The 16972-nt window shown below is 44.5% G+C and overlaps 1 protein-coding gene across 3 annotated transcripts in view; it reads right to left on the bottom strand.

The window, feature by feature from the left end:
• Nucleotides 1-16972, bottom strand: part of POLA2 (DNA polymerase alpha 2, accessory subunit) — a 36224-nt gene that overhangs the window by 9532 nt on the left and 9720 nt on the right. For 2 of the 3 annotated variants that reach the window (XM_032153401.2, XM_058438921.1), the window contains 7 exons: nucleotides 12373-12479; nucleotides 9410-9603; nucleotides 8703-8791; nucleotides 7186-7341; nucleotides 6604-6666; nucleotides 5815-5857; nucleotides 525-649 (listed from right to left, as the gene is read on the bottom strand). In XM_032153401.2, coding sequence (XP_032009292.1) covers nucleotides 525-649; nucleotides 5815-5857; nucleotides 6604-6666; nucleotides 7186-7341; nucleotides 8703-8791; nucleotides 9410-9603; nucleotides 12373-12479 — 777 coding nt within the window. The remainder of the gene's footprint in view (nucleotides 1-524; nucleotides 650-5814; nucleotides 5858-6603; nucleotides 6667-7185; nucleotides 7342-8702; nucleotides 8792-9409; nucleotides 9604-12372; nucleotides 12480-16972) is intronic. The other variant, XM_058438920.1, reaches the window with a different exon arrangement.

Here is a 16972-nt window from a genome sequence, read left to right as displayed (position 1 = left end):
AATACTGTAAAATCAACGAAGGGTGGAAAAAAAAAAGTTAGGCTTTTATTTTTATTTTTTGAGATGGAGTCTCACTCTGTTGCCCAGGCTGGAGGGCAGTGGTGCAATCTCAGCTCACTGCAACCTCTGCCTCCCAGGTTCAAGCAATTCTCCTGCCTCAGCCTCCCAAGTAGCTGGGATTACAGGCACCTGCCACCACGCCCAGCTAATTTTTTTGTATTTTTAGTAGAGACAGGGTTTCACCATGTTGGCCAGGCTGGCTTAGAACTCCTGCCCTCAAGTGATCCACACACCTTGGCCTCCAAAGTGTTAGGATTACAGGCGTGAGCCACTGCGCCCAGCCAAAGTTGGGCTTTTGAATCTAGCAAAGGCCCATAGATCATGTATACCTCTCCAAAGACGTAGATTAAGAATGAAAAGATGTTTTCTAAAAGGAGGGACTGACATGCTTCCTAAAAATTTAGAACTGCATTAAAGCCATTTTCCAAGGCTGACTCCTCAGCTTTCCCACTGGTGCCTCTTACCAGGATGCAGACATCTGGCCGGTCATGGTTGACGACAGCAATCAGGTCGAGCAGGGGGTCATACGTGATGCTGTCAGACGTGGTGTATGGTCCACAGGCAACCAGGACCATGCTTTGCTCAAAGTCTAAGACAGAGGTTATAGGTCTTGATGAGAAGAGGACTAGTATTAGAATGGTGGGAGGAGAAAGGACAATGATGGTAAATGCCACAGGATTCAACTCATTGAGTCCTTTATGTGTGCAACTCTGGGGACCCAAGGTAAGGAAGACCTCATGTCCACCCTCCAAGAACACTCCACTAGGTGGTAGAGACAGAGACAGGCAGATACATGAATACCTAGAACACGCAGTAGAAACTTTACGAGCTGTGCACATGAACGATTCCAGGAAAGTGGCAGTCAGGAAAGAATTTACCAAAGTGGAATTTGCTAACACATTTGAGAATTTTTGGGGATCAAGGGCAAGGCAGGGTACAGGACAGCATTGAGACCTGAGTGTGCTCAGTGTTAGGAAATGTCTGGTGGTCCAGTGTGGCTGGAGAATGTGAGGTACTGAAGAGCCCAGAAAGACAGGCGGGGGAACGGGAGACTGCAACGGGAGACTCCAGGGTGATGGGGTGCAGGGGCCACCCATCACGCTTTGCCTTTTTCCTAACGGCAGCTACTTTCCTTTTGGAGAATCAGCCCTCCCCTCCACAAGGCAGACTACATGGGGCTATAAATTGGGTGCTCTGTCTTCCTCTAGCCAAGGGCAGGCACATGACCCAGTTTATGCCATTCACACTCTCCTCCCAGGGTCCGCAATCTTGAGATGAACAATCCAAGGAGGGAGAAAAGATTAGAGCTAACTTATTCCAGCCGAAGTGCCCAGATGAGACAGCTGGGGAATTCCTGCTACCTGGATGCTAGAGTTCCTGGGCTCTCATCTTGGTTCCAAGCCTGGGTTTCTAGCCACTTGTCCAGTCTGTGAGCTACCTGGATCTCCCCTAATAAATTCCTGCTTTCTTGTTAGTCTGAGCCAGTTTCTGTGGCTTACAACAACAAAATCCAAAGATCCCTGGCTTCTTAACATGCTGTTGTGTTAGTTTCCTATTGTTGCTATAACAAGTTATCACAAACTTAGTGCCTTAAAACAACACGAATTTGGCTGCGTGTGGTGGCTCAACGCTTGTAATTCCAGCACTTTGAGAGGCTAAGGCGGGAGGATCCCTTGAGCTCAGGAGGTTGAGACCAGCCTAGGCAACATGGTGAAACCTTGTTTCTACAAAAAATACAAAAATTAGCTGGGCAGGGTGGTGCATACCTCCTGAGCCTATAGTCCTAGCTACTTGAAGTGGGAGGATTGCTTGAGCCTGGGAGGTTGAGGCTGCAGTGAGCTGTGATCATGCCCACTGCACTCCAGTGAGACTCTGTCTCAAAAAAAAAAAAAAAAAAAGCCCACATATTTATTATATTACAGTTCCGGAGGTCAAAAATCCTAAACTGAAGGTGTGGGCAGGGCTGAGTTCCTCCTGTCTGGAGGTTCTAGAGAAGAATCCATTTCCTTGCCTTTTCCAGCTTTCAGATGCCACCTGCATTCCCTGGTTCATGGCCCCACCTTCAGCGGCAAAGCCAGAAGCCTAAGATTTCTCTATTTCGAAATAAAATTTTTCTTTAGGCTTCCTCAAATCATAGCAGCCTAACATTTCTAAGCTCTGACTCTGATTCTCTTGCCATTCCTCTTATAAGGACCCTTGTGATTATAATGGGCCCACCTGGATAATCCAGGCTAATCCCCCATCTCAACAGCCTTAACTTAATCACACGGGCAAAGTCTCCTTTACCACAAAAGGTAAAACATTCACAGGTTCCAGGGATTCCTGGGGCTATGATTCAGTCTATCATAGTAATAATACCATGAACTGACAGAGCATTCAAGGGGAAGAGTAGGTTCATGTGCTGGTGGGGTAGGAGACAAAGTTAAGTTTGGCTCTGAGAAGCCTACAGGAGATGTGAGCCCCAGTGTAAGCAGTGAGTCTCTGGAGGGCGAGGGCCATATCTTATTCTGTATCTCCATGAGTGCCTCATTTAATTCCTTGTAAAAAAGTTCATTAACAACCTGTTAAACTGCTTCCAAAGGCTTCCCTGGTACACAGCTCAGGCTCCTGGTATCTCAGCCAGGTTGATTTCATTACCTGAAGTTGACCTAATACCAGCATGCCACCCTTGCCCCTATAAATTTGTATTTTCTTTTTTGTTTTTTTTTTTTTTTGAGATAGGGTCTCACTCTGACTCCTAGGCTGGAGTGCAATGGTGGTATGATCACGGCTCATGGCAGACTTGACCTCCTGGACTCAAGGGAGTGATCCTCCCACCTCAGCCTTCCGGGTTGCTGGGACTATAGGCACATGCCACCATGCCCACACCCAGCTAATTTTTTTTTTTTTTTTTTGAGACAGAGTCTAGCTCTGTCGCCAGGCTGGAGTTCAGTGGCGATCTCGGCTCACTGCAACCTCTACCTCCCAGGTTCAAGCGATTCTACTGCCTCAGCCTCCTGAGTAGCTGGGATTATAAGCACATGCTGCCATGCCCAGCTAATTTTTGTATTTTTTAGTAGAGATGGGGTTTCAGCTTGTTGGCCAGAATGGTCTCTATCTCCTGACCGTGTGATCCGCCCAGCTCGGCCTCCCAAAGTGCTGGGATTACAGGCGTGAACCACTGCGCCCGGCCTAATTTTTTGTACTTTTTGTAGAGATGAGGTTTCACCATGTTGCTCAGGCTGGTCTCAAACTCCTGTGGTCAAGCAATCCTCCTGCCCCAGCGTGAGCCACCATGCCCAGCCAAACTTGTATTTTCTGATAAAATGTGCAATATCACAAAGTCCTAAATTTCACTCCTGATTCTAGGTCATCTCCAAGAATGGCCCTGGCCACTGTTACATGCATGGGGTGTTGACAACATGCTAGTATCAGTGATCTGGTTGCTAATCCTTAACAGTGCTCTACTGTGTTTACAAAAATGCCTTGAGGGTTGGGTGTGGTGACTCATGCCTGTAATCCCAGCACTTTAGGAGGCTGAGGTGGGCAGATCACCTGAGGTCGGGAGTTTGAGACCAGCCAGACCAACATGGAGAAACCCCATCTCTACTAAAAATACAAAATTAGCCAGGCGTGGTGGCACATGCCTGTAATCCCAGCTACTTGAGAGGCTAAGGCAGGAGAATTGCTTGAACCCGGGAGGTGGAGGTTGTGGTGAGCCGAGATGGTGCCATTGCACTACAGACTGGGCAACGAGTGAACCTCTTTCTAAAAAAAAAAAAAAAAAAAAAAAATGCCTTGAAATACATACTTTTTTTTTTTTGAGACAGGGTCTCACTCTGACACCCAAGCTGGAGTGCAATGGCACAATCATGGCTCACTGCAGCCTTGACTTCCTGGGCTCAAGCAATCCTCCTACCTCAGCATCTCAAGTAGCGGGGACTATACAGGTGTGCACAACCACACCAAGCCAATTTTTTTTATTTTTAGTAGAGATGCAGACCCACTATGTGCCAGGGGGCTAAACTTAAACTGGGCTCAAGCAATTCTCTCACCTTGGCCTCCCAAAGTGCCGGGTTACAGATGTCAGCCATCACACCCGGCCACCTTGAAATAAATAAATTCTATCTATCTATCTATCTAGACAGTGTCTTACTCTGTCACCTATGCTGGAGTGCAGTGGCATGATCATGGCTTACTGTAGCCTTGACTTCCCAGGCTCAAGTGACCCCTGCACCTCAGCCTCCTTGGCAGCTGGGACCACAGGCACATGCCACCATGCCCAGCTAATTTTTGTATTTTTTTTTTTTTTTTGTAGAGACAGGTTTTCGCCATATTGCCCAGGCTGGTTTCAAACTCCTGGGCTCAAGTGATCCTCCCACCTCAGCCCTGCGAAGTGCTGAAATTATGTTGAAATATTTAGAAGCAAAGTTTGTCAAACTTTCTTTTTGCCTTTCCACAACTAGATTAGTTACCACATAACACTAGGGTTTTAAAGAAATTCTTTTTGGCCGGGCGTGGTGGCTCATGCCTGCAATCCCAGCACTTTGGGAGGCCAAGGCAGGCGGATCACAAGGTCAGGAGTTCAAGACCAGCCTGACCAACATGGTGAAACCCCATCTCTATGGGGTTTTGTAAAAATACAAAAATTAGCCGGGCGTGGTGGTGTGTGCCTGTAATCCCAGCTACTTAGGAGGCTGAGGCAGGAGAATCACTTGAACCAGGGAGGCGGAGCTTGCAGTGAGCCAAGATCTTGCCACTGCACTCTAGCCTGGGGACAGAGTGAGACTCCATCTCAAAAAAAAAAAAAAAAAAAAAAAGAAATTATTTTTAAGTTTTCACTTTAGAACAAATTTAGAATTGTAGAAACGTTACAAAGATAGTACAGAGTTCCTGTGTGTCTTTCACCAGTGGCCCCTAATCTTAACATGTTAGGTAACCATGAACATTTGTCAAAATTAAGGCATTAATGCTGGTATATCACTGTTAACTAAATTCCTGGATTTTTGAGGTTGAGTGTTAGAGCCAGAAAAATAAAAAAGTAAATTCCTGGCTTTATTCAGACGTTGCTAGTTGTTCCACTGATGTTCCCTTTCTCTTCAAGGATCCAATCCAGGATGCCACATTACATTTTCAAAAAATTAATTAATTTTAATTTTTTTAAGAGCCAGAGTCTCGCTCTGTCACCCAGGCTGGAGTGCAATGGTGTTACCATAGCTCACTGCAACCTTGAACTCCTGGGCTTAGGCAATCCTCCTGTCTCAGCCTCTGATTAGCTAGGACTTCAGGCACGCACCACCAGCCCAGCTGATTTTTTTTTTTAATTTTTAGTAGAAACAGGGTCTCCTTATGTTGCCCAGGCTAGTCTCCAACTCCTGGCCTCAGGTGATCCTCCCCCCTTGGCCTTCCAAAGTGTTGGGAATACAGGTGTGAGCCACCGCATCTGGCCCACGCTGCATGTAAGGAAATTCTTTTTGAAATTGTAGATCTTTTTCCTTTCCAAGGCAACCTTCAAAAATACCTGTTAAACATTAGTCTTTAAACAACATGCCTCATGAAGGCAGAACTCAGGCGATAGCCGACTAACGCTCACTGGGCTCAGACCAGGGGTCTTGTGACAAAAAACCTACGAACTCATGATGGTGGCACCCTCACTGCTTGGTCACATTGCTCTTCAGCAGCTTTTGCAGCTTTCTTGGGCTCGGGAAACTACACTCCTGGACTCATGTCTACCACCCTCACTGTTGGCAAAACAATATTTGAACCGAAACTCACCTGCATCCTCTTCAGTGGGCTGATAAAATGGAAGTGGCACACCCTAAAAACAGGGGAAAAGCTCAAGTAAGGTCTTGCACCAGGCATCACCTTGGTAAGGAAAGGGGAGGGCACCGGGTTGGGGGTGGTGCAGGTGTGTGACAGGAGGACAGTGGGGAGGAGCGAGAGGGCAGGGGAAGGATGTGCCTCTGTCTTGCTCCTTGGATCTGATGGGACCTGCCATTTTTCTATACTGCTCAGACGGCAAAGAAACCCAGGTAATGGGAGGTCACTACTCAATTGTCATAAAACACCCAGCAACAAGTGGGAGCAAAACAGGTGCCTAAAGTATCAGTGTACTTCTAGGCAAGGATGGGAGAGAAGGGTTTCTTGCTACTTTTCCTGGCATTCTATGAAAATCTCTGGAGGACTGTTGCCTAGAGCAGGGATAGGTAAGCGTATGGCCTCTGGGCCAAATCTGGCTACAGCCCACTATTTAAATAAAGTTTTATTGGAACACAGCCACAGTCATCTGTTTAAGAGTCCTCTATGGCTGCTTTTGTAGACAAAGGCAGAGTTGAGTCATTGTGACAGAGACCATATAGCTACAAAGTCTAAAAGAGTTACTGTCTGGCCCTTTACAGAAAGAGTTTGCTGACCCCTGGCCTAGGGGTAGGTTCCCACTTACAGATGGAGAACTGACTAACAAATAAATGGGCTCCTAAAAAGGACCAGTTTCTAGAACAGACAGCTTCCAGACATACTTTGCCTGAAGCAAACCAAGAAGCAAGTGGGGGTACCACTGTGTACCTCGTAGAGTTTGGTGGCAACAAGTTTCCTACCAGTGGTGTTGATTCCTTCCATAATTACAACCTGAAAGACAAAAACAAACAGGATTGCTAAGCAGTGGAGATCAATGAGGTCTGGAATACATTATTTTGAGGCAGTTAAAAGCATTGTCCAACGACTCTCATTCTGTAATCATAAACTTAGGGCATTTTTGCAGAAAACAAATTAAGGGCATTGCATTAGTAATAATAATTATGCTCTATATAAGTGATCTAATTTTCACAACAATCCTATGAGGTAAGAATTATTTCCATTTTGTGAGTGAAGACACTGTAGTTTAGATGGTTAAGTACCTTGTCCACAGCCATGCACCTCGTGGAGCGGGGAGTTGGGATTTGAGTCTGGGCAGTCAGGTCCCAGAGCTTCGGTCAGAGCATGGGGGAAATAGGAATCCCAACAGTGGTGTCTGCTCTGGGGCATGTGCTCCAGCCGCACCCCATGGAAGCAGAGACAGGAACTGAGGAGCAGCTGCGCATGGCACAGCACCTACACTACAGGGGTAAAGAGTACGCCTGCATCCTGGTGGAACTCCTCCAATCTCACCTGTCCAGGAAACAGAGAATATTCCTTAAGCTCAGATAAATCCACTGGAATTTGAGCACCCGAGGAATGTTCCCGGTCTCCCTCAAGAATCACTGACTTGTTGTTCAGCTTCCCATTGCTATCACAGCCAATCTGGCCCAGCAGAGTGACAGGCTCCTACCAAAGGAAGGTCACAGCATAAGAATGACAGTCTTTGGAGCAGGAACTCAAAATCTGAAGTCAATAGGGTGAATAGCAAAACAAACTGCAAACAACAAATACATTTCTTGGCAGGGCATTGCTTTGACCCTGAGGTGACTACCGCATCATCACTGACTCTCAGGATGGAAGAATTCTGAAAGGGCATCTTGTCCACCCACCCACCCAGCACTTGAGCCCTCCTAGGAGGCTGCCTAAGTGTGAGCATCTCTAGTGTAGGGGAACTTGCCCCTGGATGCCCACCCCACCCCGTCCTCACCACCCCAGGGCAGCCCACTGCATCTTTCGACAGCTATAACTACTTAATAATAGCTAACAATTCTTGAGCTTACTAAATACCATGCACTGTTCTAAAATGTATTCTTAGGCATTTTATATGTATTAACTCATTTAATCCTTGCAACAACCATCAGGTGGATATTACTGTACCCATTTTACGGATGAGGAAAACAAGCAACAGAGAGGTTAGATAATTTAGTCAAGGTCAAACTGTGGGTGAAGCTTGGGTTTGAGACCAGAAATTTGGCTCTAGAGCCATATCCTTAGCCACATACCATAAAACCTCTTAACAGGAAGTTCTTTATTAACTGAGCTAAAATCTCTGTCCCCATGGCTTCCTCTGTTCTGTTCCCACTCTTGGGAGAAAACAGAGGAAGTCTCATCTTTCCCAGTGATTGTGCTTCCCTGCCTTCCCTCAATTACTTCCTTCCAAGTCCTCTAACACTTCCTTCTATGACACAGTTCTGCATCACTTCCCCAACTGGTTATTCTTTGAATGTAAACATTGACAAAGGTACTTTAAAGAAACTTCTAGAATATATTTCCCCTTAGATTAGAAAACGTTCTAGAGAGAAAGCACTGGTATATATGCCAGATTAAACTATGATATAAAGATACTATTGGCAGCAGTTTGTAACAAGAGACCAAACCAGGGGAGAGACTGTGAGTCATTGTCCAGAGAATAAGATTCTGAAAACCCCATTCTCGCTGCTGTTCTTTTATCTCGATATGTGAATGCTTCTATTTGTGGGAAATCCCCGGGGAGCTACCTGACTCACCACCAAGGGAAACAAGGCCTTCAATGTCTGCTTATGTGCAAGACTCTAATCCAAGTGGGAAGAAAATCACTCTCTGGCCACAAAACCAGACAGCACTTACAAACCTTTCTTCAGAAGGGCCCATTTTCCCAAATTCAACCAAGATAGATGTTCAAACTAGAACACAGACAAGAAGTAAAAAAGGAAGGAAGAAGAATGCCTCTTGGTCATCGATTTAAAAATGTAATATTAATTAGTGAGAACTATTAGAACAACTCTTACCTGTGCTGGGGCTAGCAAAGGAGTGAAAGCTTCAATCTTGTAATGTTCCTTCAGTTCGCTGCCAAGTTCCTCTATCTTACAGGTCAGAACTGCAATCCCAGAAGTGGAAAAAAAAGTATTATGTTTAAGACATTTCACTTGCCAAGAAGAGAAAATACAGCACGCTGTAAAATATTGAAGTCAGTCATTTTACAGAAGCAGGAAGGGTGCCTGGACATCTGGCCAGTTTAAACCTTCTAAAACCCTTGCCAATTTTCCAATATTTGGTTGCTGAATCTGGCCTTCCATCTGGCCACAGGAGACCCCATAGCACAATTCCAGGGAATCAGCATGAACCCCACCCCATCTCCAAGTCTGCCCTTTACTCAAGTCCTCACTGAGGTTTTAGGCAAGTCAAGGCCAACCTGAAGAAGACTTCTAAGGAAGGAGCCATGAATATCTTTAAGTTGAATTCCTTTACATCATTCAAGTTTTTGCTGCTGGGAATGGTTATGTGCTTTTTAGCAAAGTGAAGTGACTTGGGGCAATCACTGATAGTATCGCCAGTGTCCCTCCATTACTAGAGCTTCCATGAGGACATCTACCAACTCATATATTGAAAGGCAACCTTGGAACTTGTTCTACCAGCCTAGCTGAAGCTTTGTTACTCTACACCCTTCTAGGTGGTTTTATATCCACCAGAATTTCAAAGGGAAAAAAACAATCACCTTCTCGAATGTCTGGCAGCTTCTGAAACATGGATTTGTAGCTCCCAGTTAGTGCCTCTGGACATCCCAAGATCTTCAGGCTGATGTGTCCAGCTCCTCCTCTCCCAGACCAAGATACTCCCTGTGCTGAGCCAAAGGAGGTAACCACTTCTCCTCGGTTACTTCGTGAGTTGTATTTCTGGGAGGGAGTAGCACTAATTGGAAGCAAAACAAGTTAATGTTACTGTGTTCATATCTAAAGGGAGAGAAGAATAAAATGAGGTTACCTTTGGAAATGGGGACTGGAGAAAAGGAAGGTGGCCTCACAGTTTATAAATCAAATCAATTTAACGGGGTTGGACATACCCAGACCTTTAAGGAATTTCAGGAATGAGGGGTTGAGGAATACCAGGCTGAGGAATACCAAACATTTTTAGAGAAGTTTAGAGACAGAAACGTATTTTAAAAAGTTGTCGTTCTCTTGGCATTAATACTACGCAAGGCAAAAAAATCCCCAGATTCTGAATTGATTAAAAGGCAAACTTTAAGTCCCATTTTTTTCTTCTTATGGATTTTTAGCATTTATTGGAACATCATCTGAGCCTGCAACTGTGGATAAGCCAAAACTTGCTGAGCATATATAAAAACTCACAATATGGTTCAAGGTAGAAACAACAATAAAATGAAGTTAAAATTAATCAACTTTCCCCAGTGTCTATGGAGATAGGGAAGTAATGAATTAACAGTCTGGTGATGTGCAAACATTCCCATTTTTCTAGGCTCAACTGCCAAGTTCTCACGTTTCCACTCCCTGACTGGTAAATTACACCTCTAAGAACACATGGATATTGCTGATCTGCTTAGATGACAGTGAGGTCTTCTAATCCTCTGGTTGTAAACATGCCATACAGAGAGGTCTATTTAAAATAGGCTTTGTTTAATGCACTGAAACTCTGCAGGAACGAGTTTTATGTGGGGCACCATCAGAATTAATGCCATCATTCTTTCTTTTCACAGGCTACAGAAAATGAGCTCGATTAATTAGCTCAACCTCCAGTGCCACCTCTACGTGAATAATTTAGAAGTTACTTTCATACATTACAAAATCAGTTTCTGCTGTCAGCTTTATTAGTGTGCATTAAAAAATGACTAGGCAGCATTTTGCCAACTTCTCCAAGCTCTTCCCTGGGAAGCTCCATGAGCCATCCATTACAGCAGGCCCTTTAATGCAGCAAGATGCTCACATGGGGACAGTTGTAAACAGATCTATAGGTTTCAGAGCATTGTAATGACATTTGGAGAATATAACTCCTGCAGTGGTGCTGGCACGTCTATAAGAACCATCCCTACATACCAGGTTGCAAAGATGCTCTTAAGTCTAGAAAGCTTTCTTCCAAAAAGTCTGAGAACTCCCCAAAGCAGCAGTAGACTACCCTAAAGTAAAACTGTCCTTCAAAATCCAATTACTGCCAGGCATGCTGGCTCATGCCTGTAATCCCAGTACTTTGGGAGGCTAAGGCAGGCAGATTGCTTGAGGCCAGGAGTTCGAGACCAGCTTGAGCAACATGGTAAAACCCCATCTCTACAAAAATTTCAAAAATTAACTGGGCTTGGTAGCATACACCTGTAGTCCCAGCTACTCAGGAGGCTGAGGTAGGAGGATCACCTGAGCCTGGAAGGCCAAGGCTACAGTGAGCTATGACTGTGCCACTGCACTCCAGCCTGGACAACAGAGTAAAAGCCTATCTTAAAAAAAAAGAAAGAAAGAAAAAAAAAATCCAATAACCACTTACCTTGAATGACTGCAGAGCTTCTATCACCACCTTTCTAAAGTGATGGAGCTAAAAAGGCCGGGAGCGGTGGCTCATGCTTGACATCCTAGCACTTTGGGAGGCCAAGGCGGGTGGATCACCTGAGGTCAGGAGTGCAAGATCAGCCTGGCCAAGAGGCAAAACCTCGTCTCTACTAAAAATACAAAAATTAGCCGGGCGTGGTTGCGAGCACCTGTAGACCCAGCTACTCGGGAAGCTGAGACAGGACAATCGCTTGAACCGGGAGGCAGAGGCTTCAGTAAGCCAAGATGGTGCCACTGCACTCCAGCCTGGGTGACAGAGTGAGACTCCACCTCAAAAAAAAAAAAAAAAAAAAAGTGATAGAGTTGAAAAATCTTAAGCTCTGGTTCATCTAGAAGTGATCCAAAGTAGAGGTAATGACTCCTGACAGTTGGTGTTTCCCTAAAGGGTTAATACTACTGCTCCTGAGCCTCATCTTGATGTGGAAACTCCTAAAAACCCATCTACTCAGCAGAGCACTTGCCTGTGGAATTTTCTAATATGAGACATGTCATTTACGGATTTCAAAAAATTACATATGATCTTTGTGGATTTATGTGCAATGGTGGCAGAGGGACAAAATACCAATTAAGTCAGTGCAGATTCACAGTGACAAGAAAACTCTCAGAAACTAGTTGTAACCTGAATTTGAAACAATAAACAGGTTATGAAACATTATGAACAAAGATATGTGCTTTTCTTTAAAAAAAAAAAAACAAAAAACTTTAGATGAAAAGAAAGAAAAAGAAACCCAGGAAAACACAAACAGAAGCAGGTGGAAACCTACTTGCGTCTACTGACAAGACCTGTTAAGACTCTTAGACTTCTGAATAGACAGGTTGTTTTCAATAGAAGATATCAGTTCCTGATCTAGGAAATGAGCCCTAGAAAAGTGGGTGGAAAGTGAGTTTCCTTAATTACCGTAAGAAACAGTAATTTTCCACAAAGAAAAGGAAAGCAAGGAAGGCAGAGAGCAATAGGCTTTCAAGCCAATTCACTGCAGATGTACATGCCCACCTATAGTTAATAAATAACTGATGTACATACCCACCTATAGTTAATAAATAACTCTGCTGTTAGCCTTCCTCAGATAGCCAGAGAAAGGGGAGGGGAGGCCAGCTTTATGGCACTTGAATGAATTATGATCCATACCTTGGAGAGAAACTTGACGGTGAGAGGAGCTGATGGGGGCTACGAGTTGACACACTCCTTTTTGTTAGGGGGGTTTCTGGGGTAGAGATAGCTCGCTTCTGAGAACCCTAGGGAAAAAAAAAGGAAAACAAAATCTCAGTCCGACCCAATACTAATTAAGTGTATAGTTCCTTGGAAGAAAAGGGAGAGCATGTCCAAACGAAGGCACAAAATAGGACTGGGTGGGTTCTCTTCTTAAGGCCCCATGATCCAAGCATAATCTCAAAAAGAAATCTTCAACAACTGTAACTAACATTCAGGACACTGTCCCTATTTTGAAGGCAATTACAAGAAAGCAAATATTTTCCAAAAATGACCACCAGGCTGGTAATCTGTCCTGTCAAATCCTTCATATGTTTACTTTCTGTCCCCACCTCTCTGTTTTCAAACAGATATTAGTTTTACAATGCATAGTTTTGATCTACGTGTACACATTTTCCTGAGAAGGAATGGGACATTACTACTTATTTCGGCAAAGTCTACCACACATTTTCAAAGGAAATGACTCCAGGCAGATAACAAGGTTGAGCTCATACTTGAAGAGTTAGCAAACATCTAATATAGATGGTCACTCCTTTTTTTTTTCTTTTTTTTTGACTCATCAACAAGAATCCAAAGATAAGCCCAGAATAGTGGCTGAAACCTATAGTCCAGAGACCTATTGCTCCCTAAAGTCTAGAATAATCGACTATAATAGAGAAAACAAAATCCTTGCCTGGATAGCAGCCAGGAAGCCCCCTAGTCTGCAGCTTTCCCTGCCCTAGGGCTCCTCCTGGCTGCAAGTTTAAGAAGTTATACTGCCGAGTGGTCAACTGGTGGCAACTGCAGGACAGAATGTCAGAGAACAGATTCAAAACCATCAAAACCAGCTGCAATGGAAGATAGATTAAAAAAAAAAATCCCTTATTCTACCACCCTGATATAATAACCAGTTTTGAATATTCCTTAATAGTATTTTAATATTTTTCTAGGCCAGGGGTGGTGGCTCATGCCTGTAATCCCAGCACTCTGGGAGGTCAAGGTGGGAGGATCACCTGAGCCCAGGAGTTCAAGACCAGCCTGGGCAATGGCGAGACCTCACACCTGAGGAGGAAAAAAAAAAAAGCCAGGTGTGGTGCCTTATAATTTGTATATTAAGATTACAAATACACAAATTAGAATATACAAATTATACTCATAATCTTAGTTTAAATATAAACCTAAGTATTTTACGTGCTGAATTTTTCACTCTATATTAATTATCAACATTTTCCCACACTGTTACATTTTTTATCTTTTTTTTTTTTTTTGAGATGGAGTCACTCTGTCACCCAGGCTGGGGCACAGTGGCAAGATCTTGGCTCACTACAACCTCTGCTTCCTGGGTTCAAGCGATTCTGCTGCCTCAGCCTCTCGAGTAGCTGGGATTACAGGTGCCTGCCACCACATCTGGCTAATTTTTGTATCTTTAGTAGAGATGGGGTTTTGTCATGTTGGCCAGGCTGGTCTCGAACTCCTGACCTCAAGTGATCCACCTGCCTCAGCCTCCCAAAATACTGGAATTACACACATGAGCTGCTGCACCTGGCCCAATCTTTTTCCCTCTTTTTTTTTTTTCTGAGACGGAGTTTCACTTCGCTCTTGTTGCCCAGGCTGGAGTGCAATGCGCGATCTCGGCTCACTGCAACTCCACCTCTCGTGTTCAAGTGATTCTCCAGCCTCAGCCTCTCGAGTAGCTGGGACTACAGGCACGCACCACCATGCCCAGCTAATTTTGTATTTCTAGTAGAGATGAGAGTTTCGCCATGTTGGTCAGGCTGGTCTCGAACTCCTGATCTCAGGTGATCCACCTTGCCTCGGCCTCCCAAAGTGCTGGGATTACAGGTTTTATCCTTTTTAGTAGCCGTGTTATTTAATTAAACTGACTACAATGATTTACATAATTACTTCTCTATTGCTGGATTATGGGTTGCTTGTAATTTTCAGTGATTACAAGTGATGCTGATTCTCAGGTGAAAAGTGATTTGGCAAATTAAGATTTTAAATTTAAAAAATGCTAAAATGCGTATCTTTATGCATACAGCTTTTCCTATAATTTGAATTATTTCTTCAGAAGAGGTTTTTTTTTTCCCCCTAGGGAGAATTACTGGGTCAAAGGATAGAAAAAGATTTTACGAATTTGGCCAGGGATGGTGGCTCATGCCTGTAATCCTAGCATTTTGGGAGGCCGAGGCAGGAGGATCACTTGAGCTCAGGAGTTCAAGACCAGCCTGAGCAACATAGTGACACCGTGTCTTTATTTTTTTATAATTAAAAAAAAGAGATTTTATAATTTTAATACATTTTCTCAAACTGTCCCTCCAAAAGAGTCTCCTAATATACAGTGGGCTACAACACTCTAGGGCCAGTGTTGTGGGGCAGGGATATTTTGAGAGAATGACAGTCTGTCTCGCAGGACGTGGCAAGGTGACAGCACTTCGGTAAACAAGGCACAGTCTGGTGTCCTAGTCCTCAGCCTCAGGGCTGAAATCCAATAGTGTTCACCAACTCCAGTCCCTTTAACCAAGCTCATAAGATTCATTATTAACACTTAATGCCAGCTTCATCATGGTTTTTTTTTTTTTTTTTTTAAGACGGAGGGTTGCCCAGGGTGGAGTGTGCAGTGGCATGATCTCAGCTCACTGCAACCTCCGCCTTCTGGGTTCAGGCAATTCTCCTGCCTCAGCCTCCCGAGTAGCTGGGATTACAGGCATGCGCCACCGTGCCAGGATAATTTTTGTATTTTTAGTAGAGATGGGGTTTCGCCATTTTGGCCAGGCTGGTCTCTAACTCCTGACCTCAGGTGATCCGTCCACCTTGGCCTCCCAAAGTGCTAGGATTACAGGCATATGCCACTGTGCCTGGCTAGTTTCATCTTTTCTTTCTTTCTTTTTTTTTTTTGAGATGGAGTTTTGCTCTGATTGCCCAGGCTGGAGTGCAGTGGCACGATCTTGGCTCACTGCAACCTCCGCCTCCGTTCAAGCAATTCTCCTGCCTCAGCCTCCCGAGCAGCTGGGATTACAGGCGCCCACCGCCACGCCCAGATAATATTTTTGTATTTTTAGTAGAGACAGAGTTTCGCCATGTTGGCCAGGCTGGTCTTAAACTCCTGACCTCAGGTGATCCACCCGTCTCGGCCTCCCAAAGTGCTGGGATTATAGGCGTGAGCCACCGCAGTGGCCGGTTTCATCATTTTTAATCAGAAATGTAGTCACCAATGGTACCATATTTTCATATCCTAGGGTAAGCACATTCTCACACCCACAGAGAAAATCAAATTATAACCAAGGATGCCAGTTGATTAATTTACTAGAAATATAATTGCTAAGGGTATGGGAACGTCAAGTCCTCAGGCTAACACATTCTCTCCCTGTTAGCATCATGGCAGCCAAATCATCAGCAGATTTATGGTGAACACGGAAGCAAAAGAACGGCTGTCAATTGTACAGCTGAAATATTTAACAGTGATAAGCTAAAATCACTGACATATCATATTTACCCCTATAGCAGAGGGACACCTGTTCCCAAGACCTGACAAGGGTCAGGCAACCTCAGCCTGGCACCGTTTGTATGGAAAGGTCAACATTCACACTTTTTTTTTTTTAGATGGAGTCTCACTTTCTCACCCAGGCTGGAGTTCAATGGCATGATCTCGGCTCACTGCAACCTCCACCTCCTGGGTTCAAGTGATTCTTCCATCTCAGCCTCTCGAGTAGCTGGGATTACAGGCACCCGCCATCATGCCCAGCTAATTTTTGTACTTTTGTAGAGATGAGGTTTCACCATGGTGGCCAGACTGGTCTCGAACTCCTGACCTCAGGTGATCCGCCCACCTTGGCCTCCCAAAGTGCTGGGATTACAGGTGTGAGCCACCATGCCTGGCCACACTTTGACTATTTTATCATGCTGCCATTGATGCATGGCCTAATAGTGACTGAACAATTTCCACGTGATGAGTACTGTTCTAAGCATTTTAGGTATCTCTAGCCCAGACATATTGTTTGCTCAACATTTCACTCCAACTCATTTAGCGTGGAATTCACAGTCACGAACTTTTTTTTTTTTTTTTTTGAGATGGAGTCTCGCTCTGTTGCCCAGCCTGGAGTGCAGTGGTGTGATTTTGGTTCACTGCAACCTCCGCCTCCCAGGTTCAAGTGATTCTCCTGCCTAAGCCTCCTGAGTAGCTGGGATTACAGGCACCACCACCATGCCCAGCTAATTTTTTATTTTGAGTAGAGATGGAGTTTCACTGGTCTTGAACTCCTGACCTCAAGTGATCCACCTGCCTCAGCCTCCCAAAGTGCTGGGATTACAGGTGTGAGCCACTGCACTCAGCCTCACAGTCACAAACTTTGATTCACAATTTAGTGTCCTAAGTATTTCCATAGCAGGAATGGGGTATCCTAAATATGGGATTTCAGTCATTGGAAGGGTATCTACTTCAATAGTAAAGTAAACAAATTTGCATCTGGCTTACGCATCAGTCAACTGACATCTGGGTTACCATGAGTCAGACTCCAGAATTTGATCAATTCTGGATACA

Source organism: Hylobates moloch, unplaced genomic scaffold (genome assembly GCF_009828535.3).
Source record: "Hylobates moloch isolate HMO894 unplaced genomic scaffold, HMol_V3 SCAFFOLD_5, whole genome shotgun sequence".
Lineage (NCBI taxonomy): Eukaryota > Metazoa > Chordata > Mammalia > Primates > Hylobatidae > Hylobates > Hylobates moloch.
This window is presented reverse-complemented; position numbering and strand designations above follow the sequence as displayed.